Source organism: Paramisgurnus dabryanus, chromosome 5 (genome assembly GCF_030506205.2).
Source record: "Paramisgurnus dabryanus chromosome 5, PD_genome_1.1, whole genome shotgun sequence".
In the NCBI taxonomy this organism is placed as follows: domain Eukaryota; kingdom Metazoa; phylum Chordata; class Actinopteri; order Cypriniformes; family Cobitidae; genus Paramisgurnus; species Paramisgurnus dabryanus.
In genome coordinates, this window is record NC_133341.1 from 17,382,997 (window position 1) to 17,403,724 (window position 20,728).

A 20,728-nucleotide genomic window follows, 5' to 3' on the forward strand; every position below is an offset into this window, starting at 1 on the left:
ACTCATGACCGCGGGTGTTTTATCACTAGGACCGCCCCATTTCAATGAAATCCAGGGTTAAACAAACACTTGCACAACTCCGTTGCTACCCCGGACAAACAAACTAAATCAACTGTTCCCATTATGCTGAGTTCTTTGGAAAGCTGAACAAGCTTAAATTTCCCTCACAAACAAAAACGCACTTCTTTGGTGAGGTCGATTTTGTGTTAGCTCTTGCTCGGTGTGTGCATCCGCTATTCCGGGTGAAGTATCCAAATATGAACTTCCACTGTACTTCCAGTGATTCTGTTATGTAATAGAATCAATAGTCAAAAATAAGAAGAACCCTGAAGAAGTGGTTCGACACAGAAATACTCATATGTCAAAATGATTCTTTGAAACTTTGCCCATGTTTAGCATGAGGAATCCAACTCTTTGGGCCTTATTTTAATGATCTAAAATCATTGTCTAAAGTGCACAGCGCATGGTCTAAACGGGTGTGTTCGATTTGACTTTTGCTAATTTAACGACAGGAAAAATGTTTATGCGGCAAGTCCATGGCCTAGAAGGGTTGTTCCTATTCTCAAAATGAGTAATGGATGTGTTTTGGGCATAACGTGCAAATAGCCAATGAGATTCCCAGCTCTCATCGCTTTTAAAAGCAAGTTGCACCTGGCGCCATGCCTATTCCCTATTAAGATGGCTGAATTTGTAAACTGAAAAAAATAAGTGGAGGTAGAAGACCCCGTTTAAGATTAATGTTAAAAAAAAATTTTCATTTGTATTGAAATTGTTATTTTTATATTAAAACCTTTAAAAGCTGTTTTCTTTCAGTCATGGAAGTAAAATTAGAAGGCTTTTATTGCTGTAAATGTATTGATATCCTACATAATCATTGTAATTTCATAAAATAATTTGCAGGAAATGGTTTGTACTCTAAAAATACAAACAAGAGATAATGAATTTACAAACGTGTGGAGAGCCGTTAAGCAGTCAGACAGCGCCATGTTTTTTTTTAAAGCATTACTTAAAAATGTTTCTCATCTCACCATATCCACAGGTACAGAGTCATCATATACAATACATCCGTAGGGTAGCATAAAAACATTTCAAAATAGATGCATTTGTTTAAAGCAAAGCATTTATTTACTTACCAGGCTGCAGGTGAAGCAGCTCTTTGTGCCTTCTAACGTCTCATAATCGGTCCTCATTTATGTACAAGAGACTCAATAATAATCTTTTACATTTTAATCCTCGCATTTCAAAGGTTTTTTGTGTTGCTGCGCATCCATGTGTGTGATAAGCAAACGCGCATTGTCGTCCCGTTTATAGGCGCATATTGCACTCATTAAATAACTAAAACACTATTGCGCAATAGACTTTAGACCAGGTTTTAGTTGGTCAATGGCATAGTCTATTTTAGTTGCCTCAAAATAGCAACGCGCCAACAATGCGCCTGAACACACCTTGTTTTCAGACCCTTGCCCATGGGCGCAAAATTGGGCGCAAATGCATTTGCTATTTAACGTGGCGCTAAACGTGAAAATGATAATTGCGTCGGGTTGAAACTAGCGAAAGACAATTGCGTCAGGCATTGTTCTGCAATACTCTGGGTGTATGATAGGACCCTCTAACTGTGTTTAGAATGCAAGTCAGAATGCATGAAATACCATTAAACCCCCCAAGGTTAAGTTATTGAAGTTATTTAATCAATTGAAGTGAATGAGAGAATCAGAAAGTCACCAATCTCTCTCTCTCTCTCTCTCTCTCTCTCTCTCTCTCTCTCTCTCTCTCTCTCTCCCCTATAGACCCTTTGCAAACACGTGACCTAGACCACGTGACGACGCCATGCTGGACGGCAAAATCACTGGCGCACTAGGTTGATTAGTAATAGACGAGCGGGATTTTTGATTAGTTTTAAACAGTTTAAATATATATTACACTAAAATACATGGCTTCTTATATTAAGGAAGTTGTTGTTCCGTTATCGGTCGAGGTAGGGCATTTGGTAGGTCCTCACAAAAAGCGCTATTTAGAGAAGTTAGAGATAGCGGGACTGGATACCGACCCTTACCTTCTTCCTCCTTCAATTTTCACGGACCTCATTAAATCGCCGAATCTGCCCGACTTCAGCCCGCGTGATTTGTACCACTATGTGGTAAACGGGATATCCTCATAGACTGGTGCTGATCTTAAGGCTTTTAAAAGTCTGCAGAGCTGCCAACTAACCTAGAGTCCTAACCATTTGCCAATTGATAATAGTGTGGATTTTAGCTATTTCTGTGTTAAATAGTTGGAAAAGACTGGGGTAAAATGGTTCACAGTACAAATCGAATCATATTTTAGAAATTAAATTGAAAAAAAGCTTTTGCTGAGTTTAAATGCCTGAGATTAGAGTCTTTACTATTATTTTATACACTTCTATTATGCTTTTCTTCTGATAAAATCTAATGAATGGGCTACTGGTCTCTGTAAAATGTATAACTGCAGATAACAGCAGCTTTGATTCAGTTTATCCACTGAGAAAGAGAAGCGTAAAGTGATGATTTGTGATAGAGGGACTGTCAAAATCAAATAAACCAAATGAGTAGTTTATATTAAACTAAAGCAACAGATAATGTGTATGTCAAGACCATATAATTATATTTCGTATATATTATTGTTTATAGATGTCAAATATCAATTGACTTTTTTTATTAAAACTTGTCACCGCAAACATCACGCAGGCTTGTACTGCTTGCAAACATGCACACGCGAGTGATGGTTGCTTAAAATTGCTGTTTTCTGATGGTATCTGCGTGCGTGGAATCCGGGCAGGTCTCTGCTTTTCATCCAGACCTTGACGCTTTGTGTGTTCGACTGGTGCGGAGCTGACTGATCGGCGTATGACATCAGAGTAACGCGAGAGCAAAGGTAAAGGCGGACCCTTTTGTAACATTTCGACTTGCTCTCGCGGTACTCTGATGTCCTCGCTGCCGAACTTCCTGCGCAGCGCCACATAAAGTGAAATGCTCTTTGACTCTTTGCAGCAAAGTACCAGCAACATGAGAAGTGGTGGCACGCAAAAGACAGTGAAGGTACGCTTAAATATAAAAGTGTCAGTACTGCGAGCACTGGTTTAGCTACTTACATCGTGAAAATGGATGTGTGGCGTGAGAATGAGGTCAATTGCGATGCGTGGGAGTAAGCAGCTATGATTTATGGTGTCACTGCAGCATTAAACAATAACATTCATGTAAAAATAATGTATTTATGCCACTTTTCTGTAATGGTAGGTGCATCATAGCAACACGAAATAACCATTTTATGACCCTAACGAACACAAACACGTACTTGTTCGGCTTGCCGTCCGTCTACAATATAGCACTTCCGCCGTCCGTCATGGCGTCCATAATTCGCGCGAGTAGACCGTGACGTCACGTGCAAAGGGTCTATTGCTCTCTCTCACACACTCTCTCACATGAACACTGCCACACAACAAACTCACAATCACACACACACACACACACTAATGGCTGAAGTTGTTATAGTTACGTGGGTACCTTTGGGAGTTCCTGTCAGTACATGAGTTTTGTCAACTACTCAGTCAAGCACAAATATCTTTATCAGATTCGCCATTACAAAGCTGTGTGTGTGTGTGTGTGTGTGTGTGTAACTGTTATGTGTTATTGTTATATTTCTTTCATTTACTTTTTCTGTCCTCCTTACCATATCCCTGTGGCCATCAGTAGATTAAAAGCAAAACATTTTATGCTAATTTATCTTTATAGACATATGATTCATTATATTTGTGAGAACAGCTTCCAAAAATTGGACCTCACAAGTGTAGACAAACCTACACTATGTACAAACTTGTGTATCAAAGTGGTAAATAAAAAGTATTGGAGCATTACCAGATAGGCTGAGTTAAGGATGTAACGTTCCACCCATGGATTGGTAATTGGCCCACGTCCCTATGCCAACTCGGCTTCCAAGAAACGAGTCTAGAAGTGAATTCAGTGTTTTCTCTCTCTCCCTCCCTTCTTTTACACACTCACTCACTCGACTCCCCTCAACTACACACTGTTAAAATAAAACACACTTTGCATTGGCCAGAAGTCAAGCGGAAACCCAATCAAGTCAGACAAGCTTGAGAGACCAACTCGCCCTCAGCGTCACCCGCACTGTCAAGGTCATGTTCAATGGCAAAGTCTAATGGAAGTTGTTGTCATGTCCCTATAGTCAAAGATGACAGTCCACAAAGACAAAGTGTAGAAAAAAAGGATGTAATACCCAAGGACCCAAAGATTAAAGATACATCAATATGTGAGTTTAAGGAGAAAACGGCTACTATATTCTAAACCACATACACCCATATTTATTCAACCAGCTTTATGTGTTTCTGGAATATCGAGTTGTAAAGTGAAAGGTCCTGATAATGGTCTTAAAAATAAATGGCAATGTCACTTGTAGTTATATTCTCTCATATGTGGGGAATGTGTCAAGTAGGACTGCTTTTGTTACAGCACAGTGCAGATGTTTCTTAATGAAATTGGGACTCGAAATAAGAGCAAAATGGGATTATAGCAGATGGAGCTGTATTCAGCTCTTCTGGAGTGTAAAATATAATCCTGTTTTTTTTTCTTCAAACTCCAAGTCTTTTACAATCATGTTTATGCACAGAATAGAAAAGCCATCAAGTAAATCTTAAATATTTCAATGCACTTTGCACTCAAGCGATACACGATTAAAATTTCATTATTGAACAGAGTTATAGACTCTTTTGTCCTGTAAGAAATGCTGACACGAAACGCAAAGCATTTGTTTGATATTGCTTCTTTGCTTTTTGAGAAACCAGAGCAAGGTGAGCTGTGATCATGAAAAAGATTTTGTTTTAGCCCAACATTCGGTGTAAAATGTAATGCATGCATACTTAAAGCCACTAGTATGTGGTTTTAATATATATTTAATGGCTTCAGGCATTAATGTCATAAATTGGCAATTTGTCCTAGCTGCTAGGCTGGTATGGAGAGTGTGGTTATGACTTGTGCAGAGATACTAAATTATTGGCCTAGTTTGACAACTTTTCCGTTATCTTCTTCAGTGCTTCAAAACACATATGGAACGTCCTGGGGATGCCAGCTGATGAGACAATTGTGGCTATTTCCTCCCACACCTGTTTAACCAACGCTGATTTGGGCGGGTTTCTCCCATCCCCACACAAAACAACTTCTCTGTCTTTGACTGCTCTTACAGGAACGTTGGTCTCCTCGGCTGTGAACCGCTCCTGGTGTGCACCTGGTAAATCCGTCATAATAATAGCAACCCGCCATGGAACTTGCGCACTTGCGTTTAAAGGGAATGTTGGATGACGTTCTGATTGGTTTATTTGAGGTTACACCCAAACCACACCTATGAATAATGAACCTACTTCAGACAAACCCCTTATTGATTTGCGCCTGGCGCAAGAGTTATTTCTCCCGCCGGGAAAATAGCAACAGCGCCCAAGATCCGCCCACAAAGTCACTTGCGTTTTGCACTTCACACTTGCATTTCAGATTGTTAAAATAGGGCCCTGTATGTATTCTTATGCAATGTTACCATCAAGACACGTTTTAAGCATTGCAAACGTTATCTTCTCAGCAATGTTATGAGGTTTCTCCTATGTTATTGGTTGTTGTGGACACTGTTGCCTGTTTTCGTGTTAAGAGATGTTAAGATGGCGGCGGCCATCATAATTGAGAGGGCAAACAAAAACGTAATTATTTTACATCTTGGAAGCAGAGATTTACACGGTTAAAACATGATGAAAGAAACAATGTAAGCCAAGTCAGGAGCCTTTTTCGTTGGAACAAGCAACTACCCTAAACAAAACCTCAAAGCTCATGAGAAAAGCGAACAGCACATAGCATGCATGGTGTTGACGATAGCCCTTCGTCTGGTCCACTGAACTTAATGGGGAGACATTAGAATGAAGATAATTTTTAGCGCATCGAGAGACATATCAACACTTTTTATTAACTTTTGTTTGTTATCTTTCTTACAACAAGATTCCTTTGTTATGAGTTTTTCATTTATGTGCGCAGTTAATCCTGATGTACCTGGAACCTGAAATTATATTGACTTTTGAATTTTAATTTTATCACTGAAATCTTTTCTTGCTCTTCTACAGCGCTGAGTCCTGTATTGACAATTTTTTTCTGACAGCTCATCCTTCAGGCATGGTCCATAAATATTGTCTGTGACCTTTGGATGCTGAGATTCCCTGCTAATTTTACAGAAGTTCATGCCATGCAGTAAGGAGCTGTTTAAAGACATGTTAAAAGACATATCCAAGTACTTAAGGAAGTGCAAAGAGAAATGGAAGTGTAAACCATCATACGAACATAAATAGCATACGCCTATATGAAAAGCATATATAAAAGATCCCGTTTTTCCTGTGTTTTCGAAGCTTTGATTGTGTTTACACTGCTCAATATAATGTGTTCATGTTTTGTGTGTAAAAAAAACACAGTATTTTTCACACAATTTACTTATCTCTATAGCGCTGTTTTCACTGTCCTAAAAACAGGCTGATGTCTTCCTTGTTCTATGAAGTCCCTCCTTCATAAATATGTAACGAGTTCTGATTGTGTAGCTTGTTTAGTGTGTTGTGATTGGACAGCAGCTTAGCTCAGCTGACGACTGGCGTATTCCTGTGGGCGGAGGTTACTCAAAAACTATTATATTGACGTCATATATAAGAGAAGTAGGGCTGCAGTCCAAACCGTCTGTTCTCTGTAGTCCTTGAAATGGGAATTCTGTTAAATATATCGCTTGGCATTCAACTTTAAGCTTTATCATTTTGCTGACTATTTATGCTCCAACAACAACCTTACACACCAACTAAAGTTTAAAACTGGGATCACGAAAAATGGCTGATTTAAGATAAATCTGTTTAAAATAATTATTTGCACTAGAACGTCATAGATTGGAAGGTGTACAGGTGACTATGTCTTTTGTGTGGGTTAGAGTCCAGTAATAGAAGTGATGTTAGGCTGAATGATCATTTGTTGGATAGTCAGGTAGCCCTATTCTATATAGGCTACAAGCCGTGTCATGTCCCTCGACTTCTTTATTCCTTCTGTTTTGTGTCTTGAAATGGCTGCATGCTTCTGGTCAAAAGACATTCAATTCTCTAAAGCATTTGAATTATTTATTCTGTTCTAGTTATGGTATGAAATCCATACAAAACTGGAATACATTTAAACTTGCCTGTTACGGTCATGCTTAATGGATTTGTCTGTAAATTATTGTTGTAATAAATTAAATCAATCAAAACTAATATCTTCTTGCTGTATATTAAAGGTCACGTTATTCCTGATCCGATTTTTTAAACCCTAGTTAGTGTGTAATGTTGCTATAATAGCATAAATAATACCTGTAAAATGATAAAGCTCAAAGTTCACTGCCAGGCGATATATTTTCTTTAATAGAATTCCTCTTTCAAAGCCAACAGCGAACGGCCGGTTTGGACTACAACCCTCTATTTCCTGCTTTAATGATGTCAGTAAAACATTTTTTTGACTAAACTCCGCCCACATGAATACGTCAGTCACCAGCTTTGGTTCAAACGGCTCTGCTAAGCTAAACTGCTATCGAATCACAACACACTAAACAAAATACACAATCAGAACTCGATATGTATTTCTGAAGGAGGGACTTCATAGAACAAGGAAAACATCAGCTTGTTTTGAGGACAGTGAAAACAGCACTATACAGATAAGTACATTGTGTGAAAAATACCTCGTTTTTTTACACGTGAAACATGAATACATGTTATATTGCAAACTATAAACACAATCAAAGCTTCAAAATCACAGAAAGAACGGTAGCTTTAATGGAAATGGCTAAGATTAAGTGATTCAAACTCAGGCTATTTTATTCATTAATGCTTTTAGACATTTTATTGTGTCTTTAGTGTATGTTTATATCATTTTATAAAAAGTAAAAAAAAATGGAAAGACAAGGAAAATGAGGAATAAATATTTTAATTAATAGCTGGCAAAGCAGCAACTAAAGTGTGTTTTTGAAAAGCATAAGTTTTAGTTTCTGCATTCTACGTAATTGGAACGCAGTATCAGAGTCGCATAGCCATCATAATGATATTCAACAAGACTTAATTTGTGTCAGCATTTTGATATGCAAATACATTTAAGAAGATCAATTGGAATTTATTATGCAAATATTATGAGGTTGTATTACTGTTATTTTGAAAGGTTAAAAAGTTTACAAAACAACAAAAATAGATAGAACGCTTAAATTTATTGTCTTCAAAATGAAAAATGTAGGATCAGATTTAGAACAAAATGTGCCTTAGTATGATGCTTCGCAAGCAGTGCAATGGTCCATGCAAAGTGACTTACAAATTGAGGAGCATTTCAACAAGAGTGCACTAAGTGAAACAAGTATTCCAGCCTATAGAGTGAAACTAATTATCCATGACAAGATAGTTTGAAGTTTCAGTATTTTTGGTTTTGCATACACACTAAGGGTTTGTCATCTGTACACATGGACGGACCTGTCATATCCTTTTCCTGTGGTACATCTCATGAAGTCTTTTTATTTTTCCCACTGTACTGTACCCTTGCTCTCCTTTGAAGAGATTGACAGATCTGCGGAATGTGTGGGCGAATGAGTGTAGCACTGTTTCAGTTTAGGAATTGATTTCAATGATTTAATAACAAGATTAAAAGAGCAAGCACTCATAAAAATTATTAATATCCACCTCAACAACATTTAAAGAACCTGATTTAATGTCAGTCATTCAAAGTGCCACCACAAGCTGTAAGAATGGGCTTTGTAAAAAATCTCAATTACCTTTAAGATTAAAGAAGATTTCTGAAGAACAGTTTTCAAGGGTCACAACACAAATAGTGTTGGTTGGTTTTGACACATTTAGCTAAATTATAAGGGAATGCTCTAAACACTAATATGCACATAATATTAGATAAAAAGAAAGATCCAGAGATTCTCGTCCATAAATTTCAGTATTAGGTGTGGTATATGTGCAAAAGTCTTAGGCAACCAGTCTCTTTAATAGAATACATCCAGAAAATACAGGAAATGTGTATATAGAATTAAAAAACTGTATAAAAATGTAAACTGATGTGTCAAGTTTTTAGGGTAAACTCCCCTTCCACTTGAATTCCATTTTAAAGAAATTAGTCTTTTTACGTCATTCTGCTCAAAAACGCTCAAGATGTGTTAAGTGCCAAGAGAGGTCACACTAAACACACACGATTCTAAAGAAGACATTTAGTCCTGGAAATTTATTTTTTGTACATATTTCCTGTATTTTCTGTTTGTATCTTATAAAATAGATTGAAAAATCAATATGGATGGACATTAAAACTTTTAAAACAACAAGTGTGGTGATGGTGGCCTAAGACTTTTGCACAGCACTGTACATTAGGTATAATAATCATTTCTCGTCATCTTGTGCTGAACTGCAGACTGCTCTGTTTACTGTGCTTGTCACAGTGCATTTTGGGATTCCCAAACCACAAAGCATACATACAAAGTAGCTCTGTTGCATTATACTTTTGCCGAAATGAAGTGTCTGAGAATACAGCATAATTTTTTACTTTTTAATTTATTAATCTGAAGTGCTCGATGCCTCCAAATACGGTATGTTTAAACAGCGCAGGTGTTTGAAAGAGCTAGTCTTCTATATAGGAATTCGCAATGTTCTTCATACGAGTTAAATTTGAGAAAAGGAACATTTTCTGAAACCACTCTAAAAATCTCATGTAAAAGGTATTATGAAAGACAAAGGTACACATTTTTACAGGCATTTTGCTAGGTTTTTATCCAAAACGACTTACAGAAGTGAGAAACAACAGAGTTGTGCTTAGTGCACACTGCACATCTGTAGCCATTGCTCTGCGACAACTAACGACTTCTAAAAGATAGTTGTAAAGTTTTTAACTAGTTGCCAAAGCTGTGTCTCCCTGTCATTAATTACCCCCACATTTAAAATAGTATAGCAGATAGCAGATCATTTTTGGTTTTATCGTCTGTAATAAGAAATAGGTTTAATATGTTCCCTGTGTTGCAATGGTCTTTGTTTCTATTTTAGTTGTGCTAACAACTGGGCACACTACTTTACGCATCATTGTGCTTGTCATGTGCTTTCATGGGAATCTCATTTGGAAATTGTGTGGTTGTGTCATTGGTGTTTGAAAATGTCTCCTCAGGCATTTAAATTCTGGTTTATTCTTGCAGTACGAGTTCAAGGCTAAAAGCATCAAAAAGAAGAAAGTGAGCCTGGTGGTTTCAGTAGATGGAGTCAAAGTGATCCTACGCAAGAAGCCCAAGGCATGTGAGAACTAATATGACCTTTAGACTTCTGACATATATTCGTATAATTTTAAAATATACTTTAATATAGTTTTTTCCTGTGCACAATGAGCATCTGAATTTCATTTGGATTTTGTGGTGATGTTTGACCTCTAGAGGAAAGAGTGGACGTGGGATGAGAGTAAGATGCTGGTTATGCACGACCCCATATACAGGTGAGACACCAGTTTGCAGTTTTGTTTCTCTTGAACATTTATGTTGTTGTTGTTGGATGTTTATATATTATTTCTGGAAAAAATTGTGTTTTTTTGCACCTACATGTTAAAAAAGTACCCTCATTTAGTAATTTCTCAAGTCTTATTAGTTTAAATGCACAGCTCAACTGAAGTAATGACTTGGATGAGTGGTTAAACATTGACTCGGTCCCTAAGCACATTTACAACATAAAATAAATAATAGGTTAATGTTTAGTGAATTTATGTATGCACTTTACATGTATTTTAGCTTACATTTAAAACATTTTTACTCTTTCCTCTCAGGATCTTCTATGTATCCCATGATTCCCAGGATCTGAAGATTTTTAGCTATATTGCACGTGATGGATCCAGCAACTCATTCAGATGCAATGTGTTTAAGTCCAAAAAGAAGGTAGAGCAGAACACTTGATAAAAATAATCTTCACCTCTCTCTCTCTCTCACCTCTTTTTCTATATCACTCTGCCCAGACTAAAGATTATAATATCTTTTTTTAAATAACTACACCTGCTGGCACTGACCAAAAACATAGCCATAGAAGCTGGCAAGTTGTTGAAAAAAATCTAAGGAACCTATTTACATATAACCAAAATTATTTAAATTCTAATTTTTGCATAGACATGTAAAGTCAATGAGTTTGAGTGGCTGCTATTATTGTGATGTGAAAATGAGACATACTATTTAAAAAAATGATCTGCTATTAATATAATTTGTAATGAAAGTATTGCATATTACATTAGAAAGTATAACATAGTCTTTCTATATATATATTTAAAATGTGCCTACATTTGCTTGGTAAAATTGCTCTGTCAGAGTCAGGCCATGCGGATAGTGCGGACAGTCGGCCAGGCATTTGAGGTGTGCCATAAGCTGAGTTTGCAGCATGCTGAGCAGAATACAGATGAGCAGCTAGACGGCCCTGCAGACGGCCAAAGCGATCAGTCTGGAGAAGAGCCCAGCACTGAAGGTGACACTGTGCCATTAGAGCATTAATGCATAAAAGCTGTCGTCATCACAGTCGATCATAACTCATGTGCTATATCACACCAATTAAATCGATATTCTTGTGCATCACATTCGGTTGTCATAGGTCGACAGATAACAGGAATGGAACGTGATGATGTAACAGAGTCGCAGTCGACGAAGCTCAGCGAGCAAGCTATGGATGACATTCTTCAGAGCCTGTCAGAGCTCAACGTGGTGAAAACTGGACAAACCCTCCAGGTGAAAATCATTTTTAAAGTAGAGTGTTGTTTTTGCAAAAGAGTAGGTACTGTATGCGAAGTATCTCCGATTTTTTTTGCCTTGTTTGTCTTCTTCCTCTTCCTCTGTGACGCCTGCGGGGTGCACACGCTGTTCACTTCAGTGCTGCTCAGGCAGTTTTAACATCCTTCCTTGACTTTAATCACTTCACTGTGTGTGATGTGAGAATATCAGGCATACCCAGTGAGTGAGGTATTTGAAGTATCTGTGGAAATTTGCCAGTAATACACAAATCATACACTTATTTTTTCTTCTTTAAAACAGTTTAAAACACACTTGTAAATGAAACATTGCACATATCACAAAATGTTTATCAGTTAAAATTAACTGATAAAAAGACATTAATTCTATTATTGGCTGCATTTTTTTATTTTTTGTTTTCAAAATTTCACGAAACTCCCATAAACAAAGTCAAATAAAATCCAATTTAGGAGACAAAATATTATTTCTATTTTAAATAAAAATGTAAAAATTTTGCAATTGTGTCATGTAATTGTCATGTATTTTCATGACAATTAAGCAGACTTACCACAAATATTCTCTTTACATTGATTTTCTTATAAAATGTATTCATTACATGGCTGGCTCCACCGAGTTTTTGTAATATACACCCCATTTAGAAATTTAAAAAAGCCCCGTCACTACTTCAAGGTACTGGCAACAATTTATTATAATTTCAGGGTGGGCACATTTGTAGAAAGCACTTACATTTTGTCAAGTAGTGCTGCAGATACTTTACAAATCTGGCCATTAAATGTCTGGGTGATTTGGCTACAGAAATATGTTTAGAGGTCATCTATATGAGAGAGCTATAAGCAAAATGATTCAGCTCAAGCTTAAACAAAATATTTGGATGCCAAAAGGCTTCCCTGCCTGAAAACAAACATAATGCATTTCACATTTGCATGTTGTGAATTTGCAACAACACATTCATAATGTATTCATATGTTCCTTCTCTACTGAACATCAAAGATCCAGTGATGCTCCATTATTCTGTAGCTGACATGACACATAAACACCTCTGGAGGATGGGTAGAAACGAAGACAGAATGAGAACATTCATTGTTGCAGATTTTTTGTCAAATAATGTACACTGAATGTTATCTTTTGTCATGTAACTTAAGAAAGACACTATAAAATTTCCAAAACACAGCATGCTCTTGTTTATATAAGCAGTTGCATTTGTGCTCTCTTACCTGCCTGTGGTGTCCTATCACAGATGCCAACAATTCTTGGTGTTGGCAAAACTGACTGCTCTAGATAGCATCATCATACCCTGGTTGGAATATTAATAAGGACATATGAATTTTACAATAGATGGTTGTTAAATAACTGCTGCATTCAGTGTAATCCATAAGTCGCTTAAGGCGAGTTGCAATTTTTCTTTTTTTATGGATAAAATTCAGAGATGGACACTACTTGAGTATTTTAGTTACATTTTCCAAGCATCTGTGCTATATCAGAGTGTTTGTCTTGGGAAAAAGTGTTTAATGTACTTAAAAATTAAATATAAACCAAAAAAATTTAATTATGAAATGTAGTGGAGTAAAAATTATGATAATATGCTTTGGAATGTATGTTTTCCAAAGAAAAACACTGATAAAATATGAATACTTGAAAATTTACTTTTATGTAGAAAGTACAAATACTTAAGTAGTGTCCGCCTCTGATAAAATTAAGTGTGCTATCTGCTACTGTGCCTCAGTCTCACCTTCTCTTCTTTCTCTGGTGTGTGGGCTTAGGAATTTAAACATCGGGATCCATCTAGTGGTTAACATGGGTTAATGCACAGAAAGAATTAAAGGGATAGTTCACTCAAAAACAAACATTCTGATATCATTTTCACATCCTCAAGTTGTTTCAAAACTGAATGTCTTGTTCTTTTTCTGCAGAACACAAATGAATATATTTTGAGGAATGTTTGTAATCAAGCAGTTTTGGAGCACTATTGACTTCCATAGAAGGAAAAATTATATACAATTTTGTTATGGTTACAAATATTGCTCAAAATATCTTCATTTTTGTGTTCAGCAGAACAATACAATTTATACAAGTTTAAAACAACTTTAGGGTGGGGGTGAATGATGACAGAATTTTATTGGTGAAATATACCTAAAAGGACATCATATTTTTTGTTGTTTGCACCATAATAATTAATTCTGTGTAACTGGAACCTGTTGTACACAAACGTGGACAATTACACTGCTTCATGTTCCAAGAAAAATATTTGGTTATTATATTTATTGGTTCTTCCTAACCCAAAATAGCTGGAAGAAATCTGAAAAAAAAGACAAACCAAAGAACGGGTCTTAGGAGGTTAATTTTGTTTTTCTGTGCTGCTTCATGATCAAAATGTCTTCAACTTCATATTTTTAATTTTGTAATGTTTCTTCTTGTTGAGCCATTAATGTGACAGTGTCCTGCATGTTTTGATTATGTTCATCATATGGCAAGATACAAAAAGTGTGGTTTGTAAAAACATGCAACAAGCAGTCACTTCTCTGCTTTATTTCGGCTTAAACATATAGTATAAGAGGTTGTGTATGTTATATGTTGTACTGTACATTGTGTAGAGCCAGTTGTGCATGTTTTCTATCTTTGTTTTAAATTGTGTTTTAATTGAAACATGCTTTTCTATAAATTTTATTTGTATAAATCTCTCTCCATCTTACAGTCTTTACAAGATCTGGAGGGTGTCTCTCTCTACACATTATCTGACAGCAACTCTTGCTGCCCTACACTCACACCATTGGCTACCCAGCACCACCTGCAGTTACTTCAACAGCAGTTGCTGCAGCAGCAACAGCAAACACAGATCGCTGTAGCTCAGGTAAGATGTGATAAACTCAAATACAGTACAACGATGCATACTGTAGTTCTCTTTTCTAACACTAGGAGGTGCCAAGTCTCTATGAAAAATGTTACAGTTCTTCCTATTTCAGAATCACTTGCCCCTCTCCCAGAGTACTATACAGATGTATTCGCATTTCTTAGAAATTTTAGAAGCACATATTTTCAGGGTTATTTCTAATAAACTTAAAGGGGTGGTTTCCCAGACAGGGATTACCTTAAGCCAGGACTAAGCCTTAGTTTAATTATGAAATACTATAGTTTTAACAAACATGCTTTACTAAAAACATTAATGTCATGCATTTTGAGGCAAAACAAAGGGCACTGATTTTATGATATGTCAGTGCAAATTGTTTTCAGTTTGGACAGCTCTTACATTTATTTTAGTCGAGAACTAGTTTAATCCCTGTCCGGGAAACTGCCCCAAAAAGTATTTGCATCCCAAACCCTGCATCAATCTCTATAATGATGATAAAGCAAAGATAAATACAGAAATAGGGATAGAGTCTAATGCTGATGGAGGCAATCACCATCTCCATTAATGTGTTCAGTCATTTCCGTCTTCATTACATTTCTTTTGTTCTCATTTGGAATCAGATATATCAAATGATGTTTTGATTATAATCTGATGTCAGAAGAGAGAAATAATGTGTGATTCAGTACAACAATCACACTGCTGAATAGTAATGTGAGGAAAATGAGACAGCCGTATACTCACACACAAGCCCCCCATTTTACAACTCGTCGTGTATGTGACTTAATAGGGTTCTCAGTTATATTAACTATAAACTTTGTCTTAGATGTTTCTCATAAAATTGGGAGAAATTCAATACTTAAAAGAAATAAATTACACATGAATATTTTATATTGAACAAAAATCATAATTTAATTTCCATTTAATTTAATGCTGTCTAGAGTGAAACTTTCCTGTTAGATGGCAAAATAAGTTAAAATGTCTGGGAGGGTTACATTAAATGGATCTGGTCTATATATAGAGACTTTATGGCAAACATCCTGATTCAGATACATAAAGGTTGGTAGATGGATAATCAAGTCTGTACTGGCGGGATCCATTTAACCTGATATGGGATTTGTATTCCAAACAGTAATCCTTGTCTCATTAAGGTTGACATTGATTAATTAATCTCTGCATTGATCGATTACATGCCCACTTTAGGTGCAGCTCCTGAAGGATCAGCTGGCAGCAGAAACGGCCGCTCGCATGGAGGCGCAGGCCAGAACTCACCAACTGCTCCTGCAGAACCGTGATTTACTGCAACACACAGCCCTGCTGATGAAACACCTCAGCCAGCTGGAGATCACATTCAACAACACAACAAAGAGTAAGACACACCCCAGAATCCACCTGAAATTAAAAAGCTTATAATAAATGTGCACTCGTTGTATTCACTAAATAACTTAATGAACTTTCATAACTTATTGCATTGAAGGGACCATGACTGGGAAAAAGAGGGAGAGAGGGAGAAACTGAATAGCAAACACAAAAATGTCATCTGAGTTTATTGGGATTGATTCATAAGCACTGGGCTCTATGCCTAAATTTACTGTGACTTTATCCTGTGTGTGTGTGTGTGTGTGTGTGCGTGCGTGCGTGCGTGCGTGCGTGCGTGCGTGCGTGCGTGCGTGCGTGCGTGCGTGCGTGCGTGCGTGCGTGCGTGCGTGCGTGCGTGCGTGTGTTTACCTGGTAATTATCACGTTGTGGGCACCAATTGTCCCCACAAAGATAGGAATACCAGTGTTTTTGTGACCTTGAAGGGACATTTTTATGTCCCCATGAGGAAACAAGCTTATAAATCAAACAAGATGATGTTTATTGAAAATCTAAGGTACAAGAAAGGTTTTTGTGATGGTTGGGGTTAGGGAATGGGGCAGGTAAGGGGAATAGAATAAACGGTTTGTATGGTATAAAATGCATTACGTCTATGGAATGCCCCCACAAAACATGGAAACCTGTGTGTGTGTGTGTGTGTGTGTGTGTGTGTTAGTCATAAGTTTGTGGGATGGTGGTGGTGTACTGGTTAAAGATTTGTATTGGGACATCAGTGAATAAAAAAAAGCTTCTTGTGCTTATTTTGACCTTGAGCAATGACAAAAAGACCAACATTGCTGGTCGCCAACATATTTTGGTTCCTGATATGCTGGTGTTATGAGAAGCCTCCCTAAATAAATCATTCACCAAATACAGTAGTGAAAATTGCCATCTCAACCTGAGATTATATTATATCAAACCTTACCTACTACCATAAGCTCTGAAAGGCCAATCATTTAATTCAAATTTCAATTTCTCATTTTAGATGAAGAATCACCACGGAAGAGTTTGCCCACACGTTCTTTCTCTCTTAATCTCAAAAACATCTACAGTCCTCGCTCAGAGCAGCCCATCACTTCCACTCCAGCAGGACAGACAGTAAACCCACCTGCATCCTCGTATGCTGAGTCATACCTCAATCTGCTCAACCTCCGTGGTGTAGCTGCCATCACAAGCAATGGGAAGCCAGCGAATGCAAAAAGCGAAGAGAGACTGGAAGCGGCAAGAAAAGAAGTCGCTAAGCTGGAGCCTAGAAATTCAACAGCATTTGATGAGAGGTAACAGCATCTTTGTTAGACATTAGCACTTCATTTTTAAAATAGACACAAATGCATACAGAGAAACGTTCTGGTATAGAAAGTTTTACTGTTATTCTCCTTGCATTTGAAGTAATTTCAACAGTTAAAGTTTATGACACAATACAATTACAATTCCTAAAAGAAGGCGACTCAGTAATTTGCTGAGCGGAGGGTTCCAGGGAAGACAAAAACAGCGTCCATGTATGTGTACATAAATGCTTACCACTTTCTGTAAGGGTTTATAATAACAACCTGCATTTTGGTTTGACCAGAAGTCTGAGCTCCAACATCTCAACAACATAATCACACAGTGTGTCGGTGTCAAAACACACAGATCCAGCAAAAGAACCAAAAGAAGCAAGAGAGATTAGAGAGTGTGTGTGTGCATGTGTGTGTGTGTGTGCGTGCGTGTGTGTGTGTGTATGCGTGCGCGCGCGCACGTGTGTGCGTGCGTACTTAATTTTATACTCTGTAGGGTTCCACAAGTCTGTCTGGTGTCCCTGTGGATAGCCTGAACACATAAAACTTTCATTTTCGCACCTAATTAGAGCCATTTAGAGTTTGGTGGCCTCTCTTTATTTCTCTCTTATACACACTGATACAGACAGATTTGTTTATACACACAGTCTAAAGTAAGTTTAAAATGAAAACGTTCCTCTTTCATACTGGCATTTCAGAAAAGATCTTTGTCCACACTATACACAGGCAGCCATAGGGTAGGCTACCAGTGGTCTCCAACAAGAAAAAAAATCAATAAGTTAAACAAAAACGTTTTCAGTAGACTTTATCAAAAAGTAGCCCTCCAGATTGTTTTATCCATTGTGGTAGCCCTTGCTCACAAAAAGGTTGGAGACCCCTGGTATAGACGGTTTCAGCGGCAACAAAATAAACAAACTAAATATCAAGTAAATTGCCTTAGTTCAAATCATAGCTAAAGAGTATCAATTATTAAACTAAGTATATGCAATTTTAGATACACATCCTTAAATTCTTTGCTCGCTGTGACCCATGCTCTCCAGACTGATAAACAAACACAGACCGGATGTTAACTTCGGGCCAGGTGTGTAACCATGGTTATGTGTGTGCATCTGTTGAAACCATCTATAAAAAGCATAGTTTAACTGCACAATGGCTGTGATCTGTATTGAATTTCCCTGGTGTATTTTAATTTTACTGCACATTACAGAAGCTGGCAGAGTGCTGCTTTATTATTTGCATGGTTAGTCTCTGTTGTTGTTGTTGTAGGATTCATGCAGCACTGTCACTGCCCACCAACTCAGTTTTCTGTGTATGTGGGTGATATCAGGGTCTGAAAACTTTTATCTTGTTTGTGCACCTGTCTGTGTTTATTTGGGTTGATGTAAGCGGGTTGAATGCATTGCATTGATGGTTTTGTCATGGTTCAGACTATATGTAGTTGTATTGATCTCTAATAATCCCTATTCATTTATTGATTACTGACGCTAAGACATACAGATGTTTGTGTGTTTATCTTAGCTGTACTTTGGACACTTAACAGTTATTAGTAAGTTAAATCTGACAAAACTGCTGTTTATGGACACTTTGGGGGCATCCTTAACTGGAAAAATTATGTACAGATTAATTGACGACGGGCCACTAAATTATTAGAAAACAATGCACACCCAAGGTGATACACTGTGGTGCCGAGTCTAGTTGTACCATGCAGTAGAAAAGCCCTGTTAGATTTATGTAACAGGGATCTATTTGCATCATCATGCAAAAAGCATTCATTTTCTTTCGTTTTTGGTTGGCAATGCTCTTTTAGAAATGTGCTATTAATGGTAAGCCCTGATTATTTATTTAAAGGAACAGGCCAACTTTTTGAGAATTTAGCTTATTCACCGTAACCCCCAGAGTTAGATAATTGCATACATACCCTTTTCATCTCCGCAAGTGCCATAACTCTGTCTGACGCACCCCCTGCTACCCTAGGTCAGTATGTATATGGTTAAAAGATGGCTGTGTCTCATATGACCTTTGAAAAAAGCTTTGTGTGGGGGATTGCCATACAATAGACAGGATTATACAATGATAATAACGCAGTGTTGCAGTGGGACAATTTATCAAAACACACATTTTAGATGTTTGGGTGAAAAGGTTTTTATGTGTGTTAGTGTGTAAAAAATTAGAGATTTATTTTGTTTTTCTCTGCTCAGGTGCACGTGTGAGGAGCCTCCACTTCTGATAATCCACTTTCTTCTATAACAGCCTCCTTCTTCTTCTTTCTCCCAATCTCTCTCACTCTCTCTCTCTCTCTCTCTCTCTCTCTCTCTCTCTCTGTTTAATTCATTTCATGATTTTTCCTGGCCTCCCCTCATCTGCCTGAAATCCCTTATTATTTTGTCTTTTTCCACCTTTCCTCTTTTCTGCTCTCATCATCTAATCTTTTTCTTTCGTCTCCTCTCCGCTTTACCAACCTCCTGTGAGTATAACTGTAATTGTACTTTTTTATTTACATTAGCATGCCAAAATGGACAGTGCACTGGTGTTAACTAAAATGACAAGAACAGTGTTACTTTACTGGATGTGTGTCATATTTCAGTATGATATTATGGAGACCTTAGGGCACCCAGTGGTGTCCTTAACATATCAACATGAATTATGTGAATTATGCAAAACAATTTGTGTGTCAAAACGATTTTAGACAATTACAAAATAAAAACATACATCTGAAACATCCTGTCCATGGCATTCTTGTGTAACCCAATCCTGCTATAATCCGAAGCCATAAACACGGGGGTCTGTCCACCGTTGCGTTAGCAAAACTCTTCTGGCACATTGAACTGATGGCAAAATTGGTCCTAGCGGGACTCTACTGGAAAAATGTGTGTGAATATTGTTCTGCTTGCCTGAGGAAGCTACAGTGAGAAGCTACAGTGCCCTTCCTGGAAAGGGAGTGTTTTCAATACACGCTCTAAGTGGGTTACAAGGGCCAGCTTAACCATAGCATTTCTGAAATAATATTGTGCATTAAGTTCTCACCATCTCATTACATTCTGCGTTTCAGTGTTTTCATACAATACATTTCACAAGAGTTTTTTTGATTAAATGTCTAATAAATCTTTTGTGTCCCAAGAATACATATGTGATGTTTTAGCTCAAAATACCATAAAGATAATTTATTATAGCATGTTAAAATTGCCACTTTGTAGGTGTGAGCAAAAATGTGCAATTTTTGGGTGTGTCCTTTAACATGCAAATGAGCTGATTTCTGCACTAAATGGCATTGCCGTGGTTGGATAGTGCAGATTAAGGGGTGGCATTATCCCCTTCTGACAGCATAAGGGGAGCCATGCTATCCACATGCTTGCAGAGAATGGTTTACCAAACCTAAGTTACTGTTTTTTTCTTTTTCACATTTTCTAGGTTAATAGAAGCACTGGCAACCCAATTATAACACTTAAACATGGAA

The 20,728-nt window shown here is 37.3% G+C and overlaps 1 protein-coding gene across 2 annotated transcripts in view; it reads left to right on the forward strand.

Moving 5' to 3' along the window:
- LOC135748525 (carboxyl-terminal PDZ ligand of neuronal nitric oxide synthase protein) overlaps positions 1–20,728 on the forward strand; it is a 32,001-nt gene that overhangs the window by 7,636 nt on the left and 3,637 nt on the right. The window contains exons 3-10 of one of the 2 annotated variants that reach the window (XM_065266732.2): positions 10,225–10,317; positions 10,456–10,514; positions 10,839–10,947; positions 11,368–11,521; positions 11,645–11,778; positions 14,492–14,647; positions 15,845–16,010; positions 16,983–17,274. In XM_065266732.2, the coding sequence (XP_065122804.1) occupies positions 10,225–10,317; positions 10,456–10,514; positions 10,839–10,947; positions 11,368–11,521; positions 11,645–11,778; positions 14,492–14,647; positions 15,845–16,010; positions 16,983–17,274 (1,163 nt within the window). Of the gene's footprint in view, positions 1–10,224; positions 10,322–10,455; positions 10,515–10,838; positions 10,948–11,367; positions 11,522–11,644; positions 11,779–14,491; positions 14,648–15,844; positions 16,011–16,982; positions 17,275–20,728 lie in introns of both variants that reach the window. The other variant, XM_065266733.2, reaches the window with a different exon arrangement.